Raw genomic sequence first — 15,818 nt, 5'->3', positions numbered from 1 at the left:
TCAATACTCAATTATTACTACATTAAATAGATAGTCAGTCTTACGATGAAGTTAAGTGGCAAAGGTAAAATATAAGGTGGTTAACAAAAATACATATATATTCTCTAGCACAGAAGGGCTAACAGATCGCGCAACACAAAAGTCTTCAACGAAATCGATTCTCATTAAAACTTCACAACTTCTAATGGCTCCAGGTTCGATTATGGTTTTTGAAACAGTTTAAGTTTCAGGAAGTCATGCAAGGCCTTTCTGTCACGAATTTCCAAGTGATTTTCTTCTTGGCTCGTGAGAGAGAAAGAAAAGTAGTTAATTTATGTTTGTATCGGGTAGTTAGGACGAATTTGTTTTTAAGAGTTATCCTGCTTTTTTCTTGTATTTTTATTTCAAAACCATCATATTTTTATTTATTTATGAATCAAGAGCTTATTTTAAAATTAATTAATATTTAGTGGAAATAATTGATTAAAGCAAATTAAGAAAATATTTTAAACATCCTTAAAACCACTTACACTGATACGAAATTATTATTGAAAAATGGAATTCAACTAATTTAAATTACCATATTTAGAAAGAAAATCCCTCTTTCTAGGGGCACCAAAATATTTTTATTTGGTCAAAATATGCTTGAGTGATGCAGGTATAAAAATTGATCAAAGAAAATGTGCAAATAAATTCATTATTCAAGTAACTGAGAATTAAATTACTGCTTTCTGTTGGCCTGTGTTATTAACTGATATGGTATTTTAATTGATTTAAAAAAAAAAAAAAAAAAAGAAGAGTAAAGTAAAAATATGTACCAAAAATTAAAATCATAAATTTCTATTAAATTGAAAAAAAAATGATATAGTTTAACAAATAAAATTCCAATAGAAAACTGACTTCAATTTTAATTCAGCATCTCAAAAAACCTTTATTTACAAATCTCTAGTCGAGAAAAAATGTTCCTACTCCGGAGAGAGTGTATTCATTCGTTTCCCCAAGCAACCAAATAGAAATGAAAATGATTTTTTATAAAGTAATAAGTTGGAATTACATATAACGAATTTACAGGAAAGTCTGTACCTGATGCTAGAAAACCGAGTTCATTTTCAGTTTCAGCTTACCAGCTTTTTGTATATCTTCACTATTTTTACTATAAAATTTTTAATTATTCAAGAATTGATAATTTTTATTTTATTTATTAAATATAGCCATGATGTTACGCACGATATAAAATAGGAGAGAATTCTTAATCTATAATAAAATATTTGTTGAGTTACTTTGGGCTCAATTTGTTCCAAAACATTCATAGGATCTCACTAATTTGAGCCGTCAATCGCAAGTTCAGATTATATTAAATATAATTATAATTAGTTATTTATATAATTCAAACAATATAAAGTTCATTTGTAAATTTATTTAGAAAAAAAAAAATTCCACAGACTCCTCATTAAAATCAATTCTCCTTTTTTATGAACATTTCTCTCCCTTTGCTATGTTGCGGTGAGTTGCCAATTATAACAGAGAAACTGTAATCGTAAATGTTTCTTGAGCTGTCTCAACCTCCCCTTTATTCCCTCATGTGGGCTGGATTCTAGAGATTCTACAACTTTCACGGACACCCATTTCCAATTCCAAGCCGTGGAAATAGCACTATTTCCGTTGCCTCCGAGTATAGAAGGATGCTGTGTCGAAATAGTTCTAGAACTATACCAGTACAAAGTACACCTTGAAATGGTGTCGACGACGAAAAAGAAATGTCAAGTCTGTAGGAATCTAACAATGTGAACAAGTTGGCCAGCTTGTAAAACATATTTTTTAAAAGTTGTCCATGTTATGAAAGTAAAGTACTTGAATTAGGACTGTTTGGATAAGCTTGTGGCGCATCCACATAATCAAATATTCTACAAAGTTATGATTTCAACTAATGCATAGTTTATTTCTGTTGATTAGCAAAAGTTGTTCGGAGAGTTTCTCTACTCTGGCCTCCACTTGGTCAAAGGCGACCCTACTGACGTAGTAAGATTTGTAACCTCATGTAAATAGATACATTGTTACTGATAAGATGAAGACATCCGTAATTATTACTTAGATATATGAAATGATGTAATTGGCTTCTTACATGTTGATAATTGCTGGCGCATGCGAGGTCATATCCTTCGAAAATTTCGAACGGAAGTTGCTCTTTCCCAATCGGGAACTTTCTCACTGAATGTGTTTCTAATATGGTTACATTACTTTTCCAATAGCGAAAGAACTGCGATAAGAAACTTTTTAAGTCCTTTATTTATATTTCAAGATAAGAAAAAAAAGTAAACCCGAATTAATATGCTCATATCCGTTGAAACACTGACAGTCACCTCTGTACCTTCCAACAGTTGCTCATGGGATTTTCTACTCTCTACAAGGAAGGAAAACAATAGGTCTGAAGCTACATGAAATCATCCAAAAAAAGAATTGATTTCGATATTATCCATCAATCAAATAGAAATCCAGAAAATGTTCAGATGAAATCATTATTTGTTTACAATGAACGTACGGTACAGTAAGGCGTGAAGTGTTCCTACCAATTAATGTCCAAGAGTCCGAGGCAAAAACAGGAAATTATTTCCTCTCAATTACTTTAAAGAATGCTACATATAGGTTACCCGTCAAAATTGATGACTGTGGCAATCATAATTGAGGGCATAAATAATAGTGGGTGTTTTAAAACGGTACTAAAAATCAATTTTTCATTTGGAGCTCTGTATCTTTAAAACAATCAAATACATTAAAACACGCAATACAACATCCAAAATATGAGCTAATATAGCTTTTTACGATGAATAGTTCCAGAGATAGTGTTTCATATAGCGATATTTTTCCAAATAACGAAAAATCATTATTTTGAGAATTTATTTTGGAATATATCACGGAAACTATTACTCCTATGACGAAGTAGTTCTCAATTGAGTAGCAGTGGAGTAAGAGTAGAAGTTTCTATGATATTCTGTGAAATAAAATCGTAAAATGTTGATTTCTCCTTGTTCGGAAAAAAATCTTTTGTTAATGAAAAACTATATCTCCAGAAATATTTGACGGATTGATTAGCATACAAATTAAATATTTGAATGTATTATGTAACTCAATAACGTTTACCTTTGTATGAATTATTTCTCAAATAAAATTGAGGGTATGCACCTTAAATAATACAATATTTAATTTTAAATGACATATTGCACTGCATCACTTGTATAGTCTAGATAAAACCTCAACCTTTTTCTAACAGAATATAACCCGCAATTTATCCTTCACTCGAAATACCTCAAAAATGATTTTTTCTTAACTTTTGTAAGTCTTGCTATTTTTATTTCCCCTAACTATGATTGACAGAGTTAGAAATTTTAGCTCTTAACTTCCGCTTTTCTTCTCTTGGACTCTTGGACCATTGCCTAAAGTCGTTTCAACTTTTCTTAAATCATCCAAAAGAGGATCTTTTGAGCCTTTGATATTGTTCATCATACAAACCTAAATTTTTAAAAGAAACCGTAGTTTGGTCACAATGAATGAACGAATTTACTATTCCGGCTATGTATTGTTTATTTTTTTTTTTTCCACCCTTCTCTCCTTTTGGTCAATACGGGCATTTGCAGAGGCGGGATGTTACGCATGTAAACACACGTAACTGCAATTAAACGAAAGAACGATAATTTAATTTCTCATTAATACGTATCTTCTTGAATTCCCGGCAGAGGGCTGCTTCCATCTTGGGAAGGAGGGGATTGTTCGAGCTCCAAGATTGAAATGAATTGGACCCACTGGAATTTCTAAAGCTGGTTTTATTTAGAGTGCTACCCTCTGTAGTACTTTGAAGCAAATAGTATGGATTTATTTCAAATTAAAATAAAAGATAAATCCAGACTCACACCTGCCCAAAACTTGATTTTTTTAAAAAGTTTATATTTAATATGGTAGAGTTACTTTGGAAATTAGCTCAGAGAAACATCATAGTGTTTAAGCAAATATCTAAATTACGGATAAATATTAAGAGAATTGTTTATAATTTTTTATTATAACCTCGAGATCTGTTTCTTACTGCCTAGATGGAAGGTTGGTACAGTTCTAGTTCTGCGTCAGACAAACTGTCCTGAGTAGATGGAGACGAGGGCGGAGTTATTTTGTGCATGACGACTAGTCGTTGAGTTCTCGGTTTCAATTCCTCTTCAGCTATCTCCGGAGGCTGGATCAGTCCAGGTTCCGGCTGTTGTACCTGCTCGGCTGACTGAAAGACCGAAGGAGTCTGGTAAGGAAGTTGATAGACCACCACGGGCATCTGTGCGAACTGGAGGATCATGTTTTGTTGGGCTCTTTGGATGACGTGAAGCAACTCCATCTGGACTGGGATGCGGAGGTGTTGTGGGATGTTCTTGTAAGAGCTCAACAACGACAGTAAAAATAGTTTGTCTTCGTCTTCCGTTTCCGGTTTAGCTCGTTTGATCGGTTCCACGCTTTCTTGTGTCACGTACCTTTTCCTAGAAGGTTTTGAACCTGACAACCAAGGAGGGAGGTGGGGAACATCGTCAACATCGTTTGTCTCGAGGGCATCATCCGGCTCAGCGACTTCATCGTTGCCAGAGGGCAGTTTGCTAGTGGTGGGCTTCAAGAACGATAGGCGGTCGTAATAGTAATAGGGTGACCGGAGGCAGGCCTCATGCTCTTTCAGTTTAGATAGCCGCTGGTGCTCTCTAATGTAACTATTTTTCAGGCTCTTCCATCTCTTCTGGACGATATTTCCTAAAAAACAATAGGGTTATAAGTTAATGGATATTTACTTTAGAATAATTAAAAAAAAAAGAACATTCTGTGCCGTTAGTGCGGGTTGCTATAATACAATTGTGGAAAATTTTTAATTCAAGACTCATTTTTTCATTATTAGTTTTGTTTTTGTAACTTAATCAACCTAACTTAAGGGACCCTCGCGCGGTCAGTCGGAATGACAGCCATCATTCAACAATCAGACTGATTCAATCTTGTTGATTCCTACACTACCAGTCTGCCTGAAGCTTCATTGCATATGAGATCTGGAACAGTAAGGATCTCGTGCAATGTCTCTTTCTATCCTTAACTAACAGAAAGCTAGTTTGACCATAATATTAGCATTTGCTTGGAAGAATAATGTGGAACGCTCGATATGATGGCAGCACTTCCAACCTCCTCTTCACTTTCTTAGCACCCCTCTATTTAAAATTTAGAATTATATGATTTCAACATTTTCTTCTCGGTAATCCATCAGACTCATCCCTACAGGATCAATTTGAGAGGCCATCTTTGGTTTTACTGTCATTCCGACTGACCCTCAGAACATGGTTTTCGGGAAACGGCTATTTTAATGCTTTCGCCTCATTTAAGTTTTGTCTATTATAATAATAGATCGATGAATGACAATTCTCGTCATTGAATAAAACTTGTAATTAAGATATTAATATCATAGAGTCTCCTTAAATTAAAAATGAATATTCCTTGTTTACCTAAGCAGCGTAGCCTATAGGACCCCTAAGGGTCAGTCAAAATGTCATTCATTACTCATTTAAAAGCCAGCAGACGTGACTGACTTGGATTGCGAAGGCCCCCCATGCTATCAGCCTGACTGACGCTTTCTTCTATATGATCTATCGAACAGACAGTAAGGATATTGTGAATGCCTCGATTCGTAATAAACAAAAAGCTTGTTTAACATTATTTTCGAATTGGCCTGCGGATAAAATAGTGAAACAATCGATACGAAGAAGGCACTCGTGGCCTCTGACAGCACCTCCTGCAATTCAAATGTTAAATAATTGAATTTCAAAATTTTGTCAGTAAATCATCTGAGAACGTTCATGTTTTACTGTCACTCCGACTGACCCTTAGGAACCTACTGACATTTCGAACATCATTCTCGAATATCTATCGATTAGTATTATCGTGTTTTGATGTATAAACAGTTCTTAAAATAACTAACCAGTTTCCTTCATACATAAGTAGAAGAAAACTGAATGTAAGCCAAATGATCTGTTATTAGAAGACAATAAAAATAAAATAAAATTGTTATATCTTCACTTTCACTTTCAAATTCAATCACTTGTTGCTATGGCTCAAGATGATCTCCACTTACCAAACTCCTTCTTCTCAGCGTTGCTTGCTCCTTCTTTGTTAAAGAGGAGCTCGACAACCTCCTCCCAGAGTCGCCTCTTGGCACCACGGTCCCAGTACTCCGCCGAGGATGTATCCCAAAGTCCCGGTCTTCTCTTCACTTTGGATATCAATCGCCGAACATCAAGTTGGTCCGTCATGATGTCAGATTGATTAGTCATTCTGGAGAACTGGTCGCATGAGGTCATAGGATCCTGAAGGGATGCATGAGGAGTCGACATTGTTTCCAACACCAAAATATTTAAGAAAGAAAGGAATATAAAAAAATAATACAATGTTTAGTGAAACATATGAGCAGTGCCTGACTAATAGTTTTAGAAACTATCTAAACTGTTTAATATCTAAGAACCATCCAGTCCAGTATTTATCAGAATTTATTGCTATTTACGTTTTAGGTTATAATTGTGGCAAACGAATATTAAGTCCAGTTCATTGTTTTATAATATAGGTTATAATATTTTAGGATTATCATCTATGATACTTAAATATCCGTATGACGTACACATGCATCACAAATCCACGTACCTTTCGAACGGCATTCAGTAAATGAGTGAGAAAGGGGAATTTTTGTCTTCTTATCTTCGGATAAAAAATCTTGCCCAACATACCACATTATTTATTTATTAAGTAATAAAATACATGTGAGAACTTTTAATACTTTACTTATTAGCCATGCTTATTTAGTTGCATACTTGTTCAGTTGTATTAAGTTGGATATTCAATTCTATTGTGGATACATAGTGTTGCAAACTTTGCCATCTAATATACCAAATCAAATAAAAAAAATAATAATAATAAATTTGTACTGCTACAACCCATGATGGATGCAGTACTTTGTAATGGAGTACTGTTACAATGGTTGTGCATGGAAGTGATTTGGCCAGATACACGGTCGACCGCCAGAGATTCCCCAATTAAAGGTACCCACTATAAGAGTCTGGGTGGGCCTCGGACAAACAAACCTACAAAATATGAGTAGATTTACAGCGGTCACGAAATCAAAACTATTCGATATTTTCTGAACATGTACTGAAGTTATTGAAGTAAAATCGTTATTTGTTATTATACATAACTCGTTTTACTTCACATTTCCTTCATTAACAGCGGTAAATTTTATGTATATAAGATAATTTTACCGTAATTTTTATTTAGGTTATTTAAATATTTTTTTCTTTAATTTTTATTTAATTTCTTACCAAATAAATTCTATTATTTAAAGAAGAGCACTTATTGTGGTAATGATTAATCTAAAAAATAAAAACGTCATCAAAACCAAAATTTTCATCGTACCCAGAGATTCAGAACAATTACAATTTATTTCGAAAACACAAAACTTTTTTAAAAAATGATTAAATAATCATACTTCGCACCGACGAAAGAACCTTCTAAAGAAATCCAACCTATCGTTTCATTCTTAATTACTCTCCACGAAATTAAAGTATAAATAAGAACTGATGAATAACATTTATGATTCATGGTCGATATAAACGATCTTTAAAACTCGATTAAAATTCCATTTTTTTCTAGAGTTTAGAGGATTTCGAAATTAAACTTGTTTAATTATCAATTATTGTGAATGAAGTTTCATTTGTTTGTGAATGCATGAATTTATTAAGAAAAGGGGCTATTTTCATTGAAGGATTCTTAAGGAAAATCTCATTCCAAAATGATTTTATGACAGTGATTTTCCCGACCCATAATGATTAACGTGTCAAAAAAGGAAAACATGTTTTTACGGTTGTTAACGAATTATGGGAAAACAGCGCAGAGCATCAAACAAATGTAAAGAAAAATAATCGTTTGAGAATTAAATTTCTTGTAAGAATCCGTTAGGATTTGATAATCTTCGGCCGACTGAGGATTTCCAAACGTCTGTCATAGACGAATTCTCACGGAAATTTGAATTCCTAAACGATTTTATCCTTTATGATTGTTCGATATTTCCATTGCCCGATCATTTACTCACAAATCGTCAAAAAGCATTTTTTAAAATGTTTTTTCAGTGATTTACGCCTTCAGAACGAGTTGTATTGGAGAAACCATTGGTTAAATTTATATTTCCAACAAGAACCCTTCATTGAAAATATACCTCTATATCAGAAACTCCTGAGTTAATTACGCTCGAGAAAAACAGGAAGTTGTTACAAATCTGACTTCACTGCAGAAACTTTGTTCGCCAGTACTGGGATCTGCCAAGTTTCATTTCGTAATTCTCAAACATGTAAAAAAAGAAAAAAATGAAGGTGTTTTTTAATCAGGTGGTGGCCCCGAGAACTTTAAGACATAGGTCCTCCAGATTAAAAAATCTATTTTCTGAACAACTTTGGATATCAAAATAAGAACTATGATACAAACAACTAACTTGTTAAAATTGTTATTTTATTTAATATTTACAAATTACCTAACGAGAAAAAAAAAGGAAAAGTTAAATATATAATGGAAGTAGATTGTAGGAAGATAGTCCGGGTGGTCTAAAAGATTTGTTTGTCACTAGATTTTATAAATTTCTTCATAATTATAATTTGTTTTTTGAACACATGAACAACATATGATATGACTGATGTTTTTATTTTATATTTTTTTAATCAATGGAATAAACAAAAACATTAATTAATTAATATTAGATTAAGATAGTTGACCGTAGGAACTATCTTACTATAATATAGTTCCTACGGCCAACTATCTTCTTCCAACATAATGGAGGTACTTTTCCTTATTTTTAATTAGTAAAATATCTAATAATACAAACAAAATAGCTTATTCAAAGTCTATTTCTTTAAGTATATCACTTTTCTGAGCGTGATTCTTAACAAATCATCCTTTTGAATAAATTTTTTTTAAAAAAACAGTACTTTCTTACAAGGTACTTCAGTATTCACCTTTGACCCTCCACATGTTTTATTGGCCTTTATTTATCATTATATCACTTTTTATTGACATCAATGAGCCTGTCTTATTTGTTTTAATTTATTGATTATTGGAATCAGGTGGCCCTGAGAGAGCCAATCGGATTTTGTACACCCTATTAAGTTGGATGTAAGATAGCATTGTTTGAAGTAATGCGAAAATTTAAACTGCTAAAAATCCAAATAATTTTTCAGTTTTTGACAATATACGATCATCGTTATGGTAATTAAATAAAAATTGAAGATATTCCAGAAATATTACTTGAAATAAAAAATAATAAATGCATCTTTTTGAACGGACAAAAGAAACATATACTTCTAATTAATTACTAATTTTTGATTATTCAAAAATAAATATAGATATAGAAATTTTAGAATAGGTTTTTATTGAAGAGTGATAACACGATCTACTACAATTAAGTATTAGCGTTTTAAAAATTCATTCAATACACACAGAAAAAGAAGAACGAAAGAAAAACTGACTAAAATAGTACTAAAAAAAATAATAATAAAGTGAATAAAAAGAAATACAATTATGATACGCAAAAACAAAAATATAATAAATAAAATATTAAATAATAACAAAATAATTTATACATAGGATAAAAAAAAATTAAATTTAAATAACAATAAAATAAATACACATTAGCACCTACATATAATATTTACATTGAACCATAGGAACTCTCTCCCAGAAGAGTCACTGAAATTGATGAATTACTTAGTTTATTGATTAATTACTAACACTGATGTATAAAGTGATAAAGTAAATACACTCACACGTTCTTGATGTTGTTGCCAGGGATGGCGGCAGTTCCCCTTGCAACCGCGAACATGACTGAAACACAAGAAGAGGTGGAATGACTATATGAATGGAACATGGTCCAGGGGAGTCAAGTCGTCACTTTCTCCAGTTTTATCTTAACTCTACAAAGGTGGGAACAATACCTTGTTCAGATGCGCATCAAACAAGTCATTTTTAGTGTTTATAAATATTCAAGCGGTTTATTTTGTAACAAAGATCTCCCGATAGAATCCACAAGAGGGAAATACTAAAAAGACTATTCATTTATTTCGGTTGAGAGTCTTTTTTGTTCAAAGTAATTCATGAGATTCATTGGATCCTTTCAAAGACAATCTCCAAAAATAGATAAAGATTAACTTTTGAATATTCTTAAAATCCAAGAGTATATTTAAAAAATTATAATAAATTTATTTGGATCTTGTAATAACAGTCCTTATTAACACATTAACACAATTTTTAATTTATTCCTTGATAATTAATATTGTATTATAACAATACAAGCAGAAGAGATTCAATAAAGCGGCAATTTAACTCAATATTCAGCAATATAAATTCGTTTTGTTATATTTTATATTTGGACACATTAATATTTTTTACTATTTTATTTTTTTATAATTTTTTACGTTCTTTATTTAATTGTTTTAGAACCAAAAAGATTCTTTTAAATCTGTTTGTTGCATAAGCAAATTCTTTAATTAATTTATAATATTTTGAATAAATAAATAAAATATCTGAAGATTATGAGTTGACGGTATGATTGGAAGAAAATGGTCAAAGTGGCAGTCAAAAAAGGTACAAGAATATTTAAAAAAAAATTATTTATTAGCTTTATATAAACAAATATGTTTCTATATCTTTATATATATACAAACTATCTTAAGTATCTATAAGAATCTGAAGGTAAGTTCTGAGAATATATTGTGAGAAACAGATTTATAATATATGTATATTATAAAAAGTCTATTATCTATTAAACGAGTTGCTTCAAATGTTATAAATAATTTTTGTATATATACTACTCAGTCAAATACCGTAAGGAAAATAAAATAAAAAATAACCATGTATATTAAAACTCTGAAGAATTTATATTAACAAATTATAAATCTACTGGAATAAAATTATATCACTATGATGTTTATGAGATTATATAACTGATGTTTACAATGAAAAGTAAAATATATTAATTTATGTTAATATGAAATTGAAAAATGTGGAAGTAGGAATTTGAATACTACTACAGGTCCGCCCTACATGTTTCACATTTGAAGAAATCGGGGACCTTGCCCTAGATTCGTCATGTTAATTAAAGCAATAGCAAAGCAAATCCTCACGAATTTCTCTCCGTTTTGTGAGTTTGCAACTTCATTGCGTTTTAAAGATTAGTTTCAGCAAGCACGGACACCTCAGCTCAATTACTGAACTATAAATTATGAGTTCAGCTAATAAAGTTCCTCGGTCTTATCAAAAGGGCATCTAAACTCCTTTCAGATCCCCTTTAATGAGTGCAACACTTTGAAATCAGTAAAACAGCCCTCCAGTTACATTTAACTATTTCATCTGCTCATCTTGAATATTCATAGGACAAAAAATGAAGAGGAACAATAATCGCTGTCGCACTGTTCAAAAAAGATCATTTTGTTCTGGAGTATATTATTTATTTATTACAGTAAATAAAAAAAAAAATGTTTCTTTAATAAACATTAATTTCACCGTTTGTTATGAATAGACTTCTTTTTTAAATTATAGACTTTTGTACTACATTCAGACCATAGGAGTGGGGATGCTTTTATATCTTTTTCTTTACTCCTGTAACACGTTATTAGAAATTATGGGATTGTTGATAAAGTCCCTTCCGTGAAGAAGTTGATGGATTGTTTCCTAATTGACTAGAACTGATGGATTCGAACCAGCACCTCTGCAGACATGAGGCAGTCGCTTAAATCCCTCAGCTACACACGGCCCCGACCTTTTTTTTTTCTGTGGTGTTTCTACGAAATGAAAAAACCATGGTTAGAACGGGTTGGAACCCTGTTGATAACCTCACCCTGTATATTAGAAACGACCACGAAGGGGGTAAATAAAAATACTTTCGAATTATAAAATTTTGCACGATCTCAATACTTATATTCCAGATGTAGGTAAGTCAAAATAAAAAAATACGGAGATATAAGGAGGTTTTTTTAATCAAAAGTTGTGTATATCCGCTATTGAGAAATAATGATTTCTTTGACATCTTAAAATTCTGCATAAAAAGCTTATTCAGTTTATTTTAAAATTTAAATTTTTCCTTATATCACTATGAGGATTTATTCCTTGTCAAATAAATATTATTATATAACTAAATATTAACGTGTTAAAAAAAATTAGGTTATTTACATGAACTTATCTAAAATTCTACAATAATTTTTCAACAATAACTTTCCAAAAGAACCCTCTTTTTAATTATTCAATTTTGGTAAGTAAGTAGTAAAGAGTTTTGATGAGAACATCTCATTAAGATGTGTTAAATTTAGAATTTATATACATTAGCTAAAGGAAACTGTCAAAGAATTAATAGGTATTCAGGAGAAATGAAAGCCAAGACTTGCTTCACAAAAGACTGAGTAACGCCAGTGGAGAGAAAAAAAAAATTGAAAATCTTTAGCCTTACTAGAACTGATCAAACAACGTTGGACAAATACACAGCCATAGGAACAAAGGTAAATGAAATAATCAGAAAAATAAAAAGAGAAATTCTCAAGGAAAGATTGCAAGCAATTGAGGATAACTGGCAGACTGAAAATATTTGCGAATTCTACGCCGACAAGAATTTAGGAAAGAAGGGATTGGTTATAGAATCAGAAACATGGGAATGCGAACTGACGACATCCAATGAAAAGATAAAAAAATATCTGAAAAGAACATTTACAGGAACTTCCACTGCAGAATGGAACGGACGACAAGAACATGGATCATGCTGAGACTTCCTGCCACAAGAAGTGGATAAACCGAATATTCTGGATGTTGAAATATCTATTAACAGACTTCATAGAATGACGCTCCCACGAACAGGCAAACAATTAGAGTTCTTTAAAGGTGATGAAGAATCTGAAAGACTCGAGCTATTAGAACTAATAAGGAGAGGAAAGGATACTAGAGGATTGGAATACAGGCATAATCCTGTCCGGAAGAAGAGTATGTATGTATGAGTGTGGCTATTACAGAGAGAGGCATATCACTCCTTCTGGTGTCCTACAAGAGTGACCAATATCCTGCTAAGTGGGATATCTAGGTATATATATATATATATTTTGATACAATAATAGGCGACCACCTAGCATGGTTCAGGAGAGTAAAGATCTTCATCTTAAAACAGGTACCCGAAAAATAATGGGAAGCAGGTCTGTATCTGCACGCCCAATTTACCAGTTTCAAAGCACCCTGTAATTCCGTAGACAGAAACTGTCTTTGGAAGATCATAACTAAACTGGGGTACCGGGAAAGTTGGTAAGATTAACGAAAGCGTGTATATGATCTTAAAAGCAGAGTCCTTATGCAGGAGGAAGTACTTGAAACCTTTGAAGTCAGATTTTTATGTTATTTACTGAAGTTTTGTCTTATGTTATATATATTTTTCTGTAATTTAAATAATTTATCATCAAGTTATATATTTATTATCAATAAATTATTAATAAAGAGCACCTTGATTTATCCGAAAAATCCTTTTCTTGTATTTTTATTTTAATTTATTTCGCACATGCTTATTCACAGGTATAATTTGACTAAATAATAGCATACATTTGAAAAGGGCAAGGTTCTATTAGAATGCAGTTTGTTATCCTGAGAACTCCCCAACACAGGACACTTGGGCCGATGTTGTTTTGATATATTCCCTAAGCTGGTCCCATCTATAATATAATTAACGTGTTAACTGTTATCTTCTTATTAGTTAATTTATCATATGTCAATTCTAATAAATCTCTTCATTGACTAATTAAGTATAAGCTAACGTCGGGTCATGGGGCAAAAGTACAATTACCACAATGCAGAGTCATTTTGAACTCCCAAGAGGGAAAGTCTATGATTAGTAACTAGAAAGCCCTACCGCTTGTTCCACGGCGTGGTAAAAACCAGCCGTTCAGGTCGTTTAACCCTAGTTTTTCCTTAACGGAAGATGACTTTGTTACACAACAGCAGTTCTATTTTTTAAAAACTTATTAGCTAAGCTTATTTTGCTTTGGTGTTGACCAATGTTGACCACTTCTGACTTAGGTAGACCAATATTATTTTTAGAAATTTACAAGTGTTTTTAAGTTAAAAATACCAGTAAACGTGATAGGCTCTAATAACATAAAAGAATTGAGGAGAAACTACAAATCTACAATCGGTAGCACTCCAATAAAATCTATATATTTATCTGATGTTATGTATATGTTATTAATGTAAATGTATATGTTAATATGTTAACCCTGTCAAGTCCAAAGAGGCCTAATCATCATAAATAAAAGGATGTAATTCGTCGAAGTTTGGATCGTTTGTTGAAGTGTTGTAACAGTCGGATTCGCCGTACAGTTTCCTATCTTTTCATTTTTGTATGAGGATTCCAAGTTAGTCATTGGCCAAATAGTAATGTTGGATGAAAGAAACCTGAATTTTAGCGATTTTTAGATCATATTTATATACAGTCAACCCAGGCTAAGATTTATGAAATTTTTCTAATATTCGAATTTGTTATATTATGTCGATATCATTCCAAAGCAATCAACCTATCCTATTATAATTTCTATGATCGATTTATTTCTCTTCGAAATTGTTTCAATATTCTTTGAGAGTTTGAAATATCAATTTAGAAAAGTATTTATATATGTATGAAAATAAAATATGGAATTTAATTTTTTAAATATGCTTGTTAGTTGTTTTTAAGAACGCTGAGAGACGCTATTCAGACATATTTCTTTATTAGATACTTTATTTTTCCCATTTGAGTACGTAGCTCTAGTATGATTAATGTTTCTTTTTTTTATTTATAATTAAATTTTCTATCAAATGTAAGTTATATATGTTTATTATAAAAGTATAAAGGCTTGCATATAATAAGTTATATGATTATTATATAATAAGTTATATATATATTTCTTATTTTCAGCATATCTCACCCATTGCTATTTCATATAGGTGATTTCTTTTTATAGTAGAACATCTCAGAAAAATTTATTTTATTTTATTTTAAATTGTACGTATTCCAAAGATGCACCTTGCAGTGCGGTTACTTTGTCTCAAACTAGCTCTAGACTACGGTAAAATCTATGGAATACCTCAAAAAAAAAAATTTAAAAAAATTTTTTTTTTGTCAGATGTACCACTATTCAAAAAAAGCAGCAATACGTTATCGTGATATGTAATTCAATATAAATATAATTTTTAATGTACTTTTATTTTTTTAGTTCGTTTTTCTAAAAAATTGAAGATCGTCAGGGCTGTGGTCAAGAAGATCAAAAACAGTTTTAAACTATTTATTAATTTCAAACTTATTGACCCACAATGTATGTATTCATTAGGACCATTGTCATAGGGGAGATGGTACAACAATGTACACCATATTCACCCATGACATTAGAACTGATGAAGGCCTACATTATGGGTCGAAGCATTAGCAATTAATAAATAGTTGAAGACTATTTTTGTCCTTCTTGACCGTAACCATAACCATCTCCTTATCAAAGTCACATTCGATCATTTATTTGTACACGCACGCACGCACTTTTAATTTAAGACAATAATTGAAGTTTTGAGCGCATTAATAATATTTTCTTTAGTTAATTGATAGTAGAATAAAATAAATCTTGACATTACATACCAGCCAATATCTCAGGAACTATTTGATCTACAGGATTAAATAAAATTTCAAATTTACACTTTTTTCCAAGTAAACCACAATATTCATCCCTCTATTCTCAGTCCGCTGGTGTTCCTCAAGG

General features: G+C 31.6%; 1 protein-coding gene across 5 annotated transcripts in view; it reads right to left on the bottom strand.

Annotated features, from left to right (window-relative positions):
- LOC106677487 (short-chain dehydrogenase/reductase family 16C member 6) overlaps positions 1-15,818 on the bottom strand; it is a 58,170-nt gene that overhangs the window by 10,362 nt on the left and 31,990 nt on the right. For 3 of the 5 annotated variants that reach the window (XM_014415461.3, XM_067050062.1, XM_014415460.3), the window contains exon 2: positions 9,837-9,894. In XM_014415461.3, coding sequence (XP_014270947.1) covers positions 9,837-9,894 — 58 coding nt within the window. Of the gene's footprint in view, positions 1-4,035; positions 4,753-6,112; positions 6,598-9,836; positions 9,895-15,818 lie in introns of those variants that run through there. The other 2 variants (XM_067050063.1, XM_067050064.1) reach the window with 2 other exon arrangements.

This window comes from Halyomorpha halys, unplaced genomic scaffold (assembly GCF_000696795.3).
Source record: "Halyomorpha halys isolate HHAL.00 unplaced genomic scaffold, Hhal_1.1 Scaffold100.1, whole genome shotgun sequence".
NCBI lineage: Eukaryota > Metazoa > Arthropoda > Insecta > Hemiptera > Pentatomidae > Halyomorpha > Halyomorpha halys.
The sequence above is the reverse complement of the archived record's forward strand: the minus strand, read 5'-3'. Positions and strand labels throughout refer to the sequence as shown.